At 39.4% G+C, this 8,423-nt stretch overlaps 1 protein-coding gene across 1 annotated transcript; it reads right to left on the reverse strand.

Moving 5' to 3' along the window:
- Positions 1-500: 500 nt before the first annotated feature.
- On the reverse strand, positions 501-2,287 carry LOC132061934 (uncharacterized). The gene is made up of 4 exons (XM_059454608.1): positions 1,905-2,287; positions 1,257-1,531; positions 988-1,107; positions 501-781 (listed from the first exon to the last, which is right to left on the reverse strand). Exons 1-4 carry the CDS (start codon positions 2,285-2,287, stop codon positions 501-503), a joined length of 1,059 nt encoding a protein of 352 aa, XP_059310591.1.
- Positions 2,288-8,423: the final 6,136 nt, after the last annotated feature.

Here is an 8,423-nt window from a genome sequence, read left to right on the forward strand (position 1 = left end):
CTAGGATTTTTGGGTTTGTTATATCTCTACGTAAGGTTTTGAAATTTGAATATTTTCATAGATTTATCTTTTTATATTCATAATAAAGTGGATATTAAATTAGTTAATTGTTAATTATTACATCATTTAAATAGTTTTGTCTTAAAAGTGTCAAGTGGTTGTCTTAAAATTGCCAAGTGGCTTGTTATTAGCTTGCCACTTGGCTTAACCACATTGCTTGTACCTCTTCTATTTTATATACCCGCGCGATGCGCAGAAAATATTAAAGAACATAATTATAATATGGTAGGTGTACTAAATCATATTACTTTAGAAAAATTTCAAGTGTCATCTTCTTTCTTAATGCAGTGTACTTAATAACAAAATCTTTATGAATTTAACGAAGCAAATGATATATAGTGCTAGAATATCTTGTCAGTTGCTTAAATAGATATAGAATTTATTTTACTATTTTAATAATATGTTTATTATTCTTATTTAATCTATTGCTTAAAATTGTATCACAACTTTTTATGGGCAAGTGAATAAAACACAGGACTCAATACTTCATCATTCGACTTGTATTTTTTAGTCACATTTTTCCACAAATGCCATATGCAGGCCAAATGAGGAACAGTAGGATACACCCGATACATCGCTTTGATTATGCTTTCATGTCTGTCGGACACGACACACATGTTATCCCTAATCCCATAAGCTTGCTTGAACTGCTCAAAGAACCAAGTCCAGGACTTATCATTTTCCAAATCTATCAAACCATATGCTAGTGGCAGAATATTACCTGTATATACATTTGCATTTTAAAAAGTTAATCATACATGATGTATTTTTAGCAGTCTATACTTACAGTGTATTCCAATAACAAAAACATAGATTTTTTTTTTAGAGTAATGTAATCTATATTTTACAATGTATTTCAGTTTCTATTATTAGTCCATATAGATAAATCAGAACTATATGTATGTATTATTGAAATTAAACACATACGTGCACCATCCAAAGTACTTGCGGATACAAATGTATCATTATACGTGCTTTTAAGGTGTGCACCATCCACTACCACTATTGGTCTACAACACTCGAATCCCTTTATGAATGCTTTGAGTGCTACAAAGAAATACAGGAACTCATTTTCACATGATTTATGCATTTTAACATGTGATCCAGGATATGTTTTATCTAGGATATAGACATATGCCGGTAATTTCTTGTATGAATCAGCTGGATCCCATTCATAGCCTTTTCTCTAGCTCTACAGGCCAGCATGTAAGAAACATCTATGCCGAATTCATTTTTTACGTCGTCCATTATATCCCCAGGGCTGACTTTCCTCTTATGGTTTGCTATTTTCGGCTTAACAACCGATTCCCCAATAAACCAACTTGTTGCTTGCCTCTGTGAATATACTTTTTCCTTCAAAGGGCATGTATGTTCGTCATGGAAATATCTAACCCTGAACATTTCAGATTTTCCAACACTTGACGCTCGTAATTTCCATTCACATTCAGGCGACATACATACGACTGTATAGCTACAAAATAAAATTAAATAAAAAAACATAGATCAGTATGAAGTCATTCTCAGTAAAGGGAAAAGATAATGTATATTGAGTAGGTTTCACTATCATGTGAATATTGTATGTGTTACAGACATTGCAAACAATACATAAAACCAACATAATTTAATTTCATATATTTTTTCACTGTATTCTTCAGTTAAATCTCATTATTTTCAATGTATATCTTAATGTATTTTTCTGTAGTTATCATGTATTTTAATATTACTACATGTATTACAGATTTATATACAAGACACAACTTCATTAAAAACATTAATTTTTTACAACGATTACATTGTAATGCATTTATTATACAACACTAAGTTAGAATATGGAAAACACATACCTTATAGCATTTGATCTCTCAGTTTTGAAATTAAATCGTTCGCGAATAGCATAATTTGCCATTACAAGTTTCAGTGTATCCTTATCCTTGTAAATTTGATCTACAAAAATTTCCTTTTGTTCTGCGTTGGAAATAATCAATTTGTTGTCGTTCTCGAACAATACAACAAGCTTACCACAATTTGACAGATCGAATTCATTAGAATCATACTCATCCTTATCCTCCAAATTATCATCGTATCCAAGTTGAAGCACATCCTCTCTAAAAACACACTCACCAGTTGCAATCTCCTCAACATCATTATCTGTAATACTAACGCACAATGGATACATCCCCAAAACACTTTTTTTCCTCTTAAGCTCAACATACACCCTAACTCCCATATCGTTGTGTATTTCCATTGGTTGAGTATCCCCACAACAAGATATTTTATTGACATTTTTTTTACCGCAACTATCCGGTATTACGCTGAGTTGAAATCGTAGCAACCAATTCATCGTATTTGCAATAATCACTGAATACAACTACATCTATTTCGTAGTTAACATAATAATTTTGATCGTTCCAAAAACCAGAATGTCGGATCAAAGCAGTTACACTAGCCATTGATATCATTACAAATAGAGCGATACATTGTATTTAAAGCAGCTGCAACAAAAAAGTTTAGACCGCTTGAATTCCTTTCAAATATGCCAAATTAAACACATAAAAAAAAAAGGAGAATGAAATCAGAATTACCTTGGTGATAATCGGATTTTCCAACCGTTCTTCACTAGAACAACGTATCTCGAATCAGATTGTTGAAAAATTTAATAAACGAAAGGAAATTTTGCTATATTCTGAGAAAGATAAGATGCTGATTTTTTTTTTTGAATTCAAAAACTTTTTGAATGGAGTGAATTTGTGTTACACCTCGAAATTTCGGGTTGCTAAGCGGTGAATAGACTAACGTAAGTAAGTAAGAAGGGATACTTAATTATTCTAATTAAGATTCCAAAGACATTTGAGGAGAGAGAAGAAAGCTTGTTGGAGAAAGTCAAGGTAGAGAATATCTCACCCTGAATACAAACGCACCAGCAGGTATTCCTGGTGATTTACGGGGTTAGAAGTTGAACGAATCGAATCAACGCAATCTAAACGGATTCAGGAAATTTTGCAGACACCAGTTAGTGCTGACGGGCTGTTGACATGTCAACGGACCGTCACTGTGCACCGTCTACACGTTCCTGCAAACTGAAATCTGCAGGCGCGAGTCGACGAACCAAGATTGACGAACCGTCGACGTGTCGACGGGACCGTCGACCTAACCGTCAACATGTTTCTGCAATCAGGGAATTACAGGTAGATAGGGAGATGGTGTAGACGCTTAGGAGCTCACTCAGCAGATTCACAGGAGCACTCTACTACTCCGGAGGTGCTATTCATTAATATGTTCTTTTGTGCACATATTTGGGGCATGACGGGGTCCTGTCTCGTCCTTATGACTTCAGTACTTCAGTTAGAGGCTCGTAGATACTTATATGTGGGTTGTAGATGTTATGAGACTTTTTCATTGTATATGTTGTATATCATTTTGGTAGCCTCGTGGGCTTATGCATATATACATATTTTGGGAGATTCGAAAATTGGTTATGACAAGTCCGATGTTGAAAATAATGTACGTATATATATATACCCCGGTTGAGTACGATATATGGCATAATGAATAATGCTCGGTAGCCAGTTCCGAGTACCCGTCATGTCCCACTAGTTGAATCGTGACAAAAGTGGTATCAGAGCAATTCCGTCCTAGGGTATGTCTACGAGCCGTGTCCAGTAGAGTCTTGTTTATGGGTGTGAAGCGCGCCACACTTATTAACGGGAGGCTGCGGGGCATTTAGGAATAATGACCATCTTTTTTCTTCATAGATCGTGCGATAGAGCTATGTTATAAGATTTTCTTTTTCCCGAATTGTGTTTATGATTTCAGCGATGCCCGTAAAGAGGAAAGCAACAACCGCCCAGAAGGGCAAGACTGTGATAGGAAGGCAGAATGAACAGATCCCCGACAAATATAGAAAAGGGTGAATCCCATAATGAGGCTCTATCTCATACCTTTCACACTTTGCCTATCTTGGAGGAGCAAGAAGGGATTCCCACTCCAGCTCCTATGCCTCCATTTCCTCCACCGGGTGCTTCTGGTCAACAGATGACCGAGGACATTAAGTTATTGACTCAGTTGGTTGCCGCTCAGGCTCAACGACAGGGTACGGGCCCAAGTGATAGAGCGGTTAGTGCAAGAGCCCGGGACTTTATGAGCTTGAATCCTCCGAAATTTTTCGGGTCAAAGCCGGATGAAGACCCGCAAGGCTTTATAGATGAGATGTTGAGGACGTTGAGGATCATCCATGCTTCTGATACTGAGTCCGTAGAATTGGCATCCTATAGGCTCCGTGATGTGGCGGTTCTTTGGTACAATAATTGGATTTCTTCAAGAGGGGAAGACACACCTCCCCCGGTTTGGCAAGAGTTCGCCTTCGTCATTATTTGCCGCCCGAGGTCCGTCGAGCCCGAGCTGACAAGTTTTTAAATTTAAAGCAAGGGAATATGAGTGCTCATGAGTATAGCCTCCGTTTTAACTCATTGGCTAGCTATGCTCCAACTATGGTAGCCGAGATGGGAGACAGAGTACATCGATTTGTGAGTGGCTTAGGGCCACATTTGTTCAAAGATTGTTTGACAACTTCTATTCAGGAAGGGATGGATATTTACCGTATTCAGGCTCATGCCCAGAACCTAGAGGAGCAACAGCAGCTGCCCCGAGGTGAGCGTGATATTGATAGAGGGTATAATAAGAGGGTCAGATCTGCCGGTACTGGTAGTGAGTACAGAGGGAGTCAGAGGCAGCATTTCTCTAGATATTCGGGTCAGTCTGCGACTGGTGCACCTCCTCGATTTGCAGGAAGGAGATTCGATCACCCCATTTATTCTGGTCCGGGTTAGAGTTCAAGGGTCTCGTGTCCCCGGTGAGGTGATCCTAGTCGTAATGTAGCACCGGTTCCACGATGCAGCCAGTGCAGAAGGTTATATTCGGGTCCGTGTCGCCAAGGCTCAGATGCTTGTTATGCTTGTGGACAGACTGGGCATATAATGTGTGATTGTCTCTCGATGCACAGTAGAGGTGGGGTTCAGCCCATAGGATCAGTAGCAGGTTCTTCTTCGTCCGTGCGCCTGGTAGGGAAGACTCCCTAGGCTTCGCAGCCGTGGTAGGGGCGAGGGGGTAGCATCCGGTTCGGTGGCCCCGCCGCCGTACTTATGCTTTAGCCAGACGCCAGGATCTTGAGTCCTCCACTGAGGTGGTTACCGGTATACTATCCATATTCTCTCATGATGTTTATGCATTGATTGATTCGGGTTCTACCTTGTCTTATATCACTCCTTATATTGTCGGCCGTATTGGGTGAAACCCGAGCCAATTAAACCTTTCGAGGTATCTACTCCGGTACTGGTGATCCAAAGAATAGCCGTATTGCATACAAAAATTGTGTGGTTATGGTATGTGATCGCCAGCCTACAGCCGATTTGATTGAACTAGAAATGATAAATTTTGATGTGATTATGGGCATGGATTGGTTGGCCTCGTGTTATGCTAATGTGGATTGTAGAACGAAAATAGTTCGGTTCCGGGGCTTCCGGCGAACCAATGCTTCGAATAGAAGGTAACACAAAGATCTCCTAGAGGTAGGTTTATTTCCTACCTTAAGGCAAGGAAGATGAACACTAAAGGCTATATTTATCATCTAGTCCGGGTTCATGACACCGAAGCAAAGCCGCCAACTATTCATTCTGTCCCGGTAGTAAATGAGTTTCCGGACGTATTTCCGGATGAACTTTCAGGTCTTCCACCGGAGCGGGAGATTGATTTTACTATTGATGTACTGCCAAACACCGAACCTATATCTATTCCTCCTTACAGAATGGCTCCTGCAGAACTGAAAGAGCTAAAGGCACAACTGAGAGATTTGCTCGAGAAGGGATTCATTAGACCCAGTTCGTCGCCATGGGGAGCACCTGTCTTGTTTGTAAGAAAGAAATACGGCTCCCTACGAATGTGCATTGATAACAGACTGTTGAACAAGGTGATAATCAAGAATAAATATCCACTTCCGAGAATCGATGATTTGTTTGATCAATTGCAAGGCCCCAAGTGGTTTTCAAAGATTGATCTGAGATCGAGATATCACCAAGTGAGAGTCAAGGAGGAAGACATTCCGAAAATGGCTTTCGAACTAGATATGATCATTATGAATTTCGGGTGATGTCATTTAGGTTGACTAACGCTCCAGCAGTGTTTATGAATTTGATGAATAATGTATTCAGGCCTTTTCTAGATGTATTTGTGATCGTGTTCATCGATGACATCTTGGTATATTCCCGGTCAGAGGCAGAGCATGCAAATCATCTACGTACTGTCCTTGGAATTCTTCGGACTTGAGAGTTATATGCAAAATTTTCAAAATGTGAGTTTTGGCTGAATTCGATGACTTTTCTAGGTCATATCATCTCTGCTGACGGTATTCGGGTAGATACTCGTAAAATCGAGGTCGTGAAGACTTGGCCAAGGCTTACAACACCTACGTGTCCGTAGCTTTCGGGATTGCAGTTACTATAGAAGATTTGTGGAAGGGTTTTCTTCTATTTCGCATCCATTGATGAAGTTAACTCGTAAATCAGTAAAATTTTAATGGACTAATGCCTGTGAGCGTAGTTTCCAGGAATTGAAAGATAAATTGACTTCGGCCCCAATCCCGACACTTCCAGAAGGGTCAGAAAGCTATGTTGTTTATTGTGATGCCTCTGGTGTTGGGTTAGGCTGTGTATTAATGCAGCATGGGAAGGTTATAGCCTATGCTTCCAGGCAACTGCGAAAACATGAGAAGAATTACCCGACTCATGATCTTGAACTAGCAGCAGTCATTCATGCACTGAAGATATGGAGACATTATTTGTACGGTGTACATGTTGATATTTATACAGATCATAAGAGTCTCCAAAGATATCTTCAAATATAAGGAGTTGAATCTTCGGCAGAGGTGCTAGTTAGAGTTGTTGAAAGATTATGATGTGAGTATACTTTACTATCCTGGTAAGGTGAATGTGGTGGCCGATGCGCTTAGTCGTAAATCCATGGGCAGTTTATGGGATGTTCAACTAGAGAAGAAGGAATTAATTCGTGAGCTTTACCAGCTAGCTAGCCTGGGAGTCCGTTTAATTGATTCAGGCAATACAGGAGGTGCTATTCATAACCCAACTGTTTCATCCTTAGATATGGAGTTGAGAGAGCGCCAATATGAGAATCCCCAGTTGATTCACCATAGAGATACATTTTCTAGGAAAGAGAAGTCACCATTTGAGATTTCTCCAGATGGGGTTCTTAGGTACCGAGACAGGCTATGTGTCTCAGATGTTGCAGGGCTACGTCGATAGATTCTGGAAGAAGCTCATTACTCTCGTTATTCTATTCATCCAGGAGCGACAAAGATGTATCATGATCTTAAGCCAATATATTGGTGGTATAGAATGAAGAAAGATATAGCGGAGTTTGTAGCTCAATGCCCAAATTGCCAATAAGTGAAAATTGAGCATCAAAAGCCAGGAGGATTGTTGCAAGCTATGGAAATTCCAACCTGGAAATGGGAAGTGATCAACATGGATTTTATCGTAGGCTTACCTCATTTTTGGCATAAATATGACGCCATATGGGTAATTGTTGATAGACTTACGAAATCAGCCCATTTTCTTCCGGTCAAAACTACATATTCCGCAGAAGATTATTCAAGGCTGTATCTTAAAGAAATTGTTACACCTTGAAAATTTCTCGTTAGCGTACAGTGAATAGACTAACGAAGGGCATGACGTATACGATGTTTTGATAAGTAAGAAATAACATTTGATGACCCTAAACGAGATTTCAAAGGCATTTAAGATAAGGAAAGAAAGTTGTTAAGGAAAGCAAGGCATATATTGTGTGTCGAGCAAGATTTATGAGTATCAAGTTAATAATGGCTTAATGATGCTTTGGAGAAAAGTGATAACGTCCCTTAGATTGGTATTGAGGTGTTAAACAAGTGTTAAGAAGGTTCCATTAGGATCGAAGATCAACGAGTCGACGAGAATGATTTCGGAACCACTGGCATTATACGGCCCAACATACTCGCCGTATAAATTATACTGGCCGTATGACTGGCCGTATAATCAGCCCGTAATAACATGTCTCTGGACCGTATCTTTCGCCTGTGACATACGGCCAGTATAAATTATACGGACCGTATGTTGGTCTGTAGATCATGGTCGGGACAGATTTTAAAATCATATAAGGGACCTCTCTCTCATTTTATTTTCATTTCATTTTCACTCCTACACAAGTCAAGAACTCTCTAGAATATTCTCTACTCTTCATCCACAAGAACACAAAGAAAATTGATGATCAACTTCATCAAACCAACAAAAATCAAGAGTGTGAAGCCCATTAAAGTCATC

This window comes from Lycium ferocissimum, chromosome 7 (assembly GCF_029784015.1).
Source record: "Lycium ferocissimum isolate CSIRO_LF1 chromosome 7, AGI_CSIRO_Lferr_CH_V1, whole genome shotgun sequence".
NCBI classification, from domain to species: Eukaryota; Viridiplantae; Streptophyta; class Magnoliopsida; order Solanales; family Solanaceae; genus Lycium; species Lycium ferocissimum.

Bases quoted from the DNA above. Each gene is read 5' to 3' on its own strand.
- LOC132061934 (XM_059454608.1), bottom strand. From the start codon at position 2,287: ATGGGAGTTAGGGTGTATGTTGAGCTTAAGAGGAAAAAAAGTGTTTTG. The intron at 1,108-1,256 runs GTAGAGCTAGAG...ATTTCTTTGTAG, and splicing joins TGTTTCTTACATGCTGGCCT to CACTCAAAGCATTCATAAAG. The intron at 782-987 runs GTATGTGTTTAA...ATGTATATACAG, and splicing joins AAGTACTTTGGATGGTGCAC to GTAATATTCTGCCACTAGCA.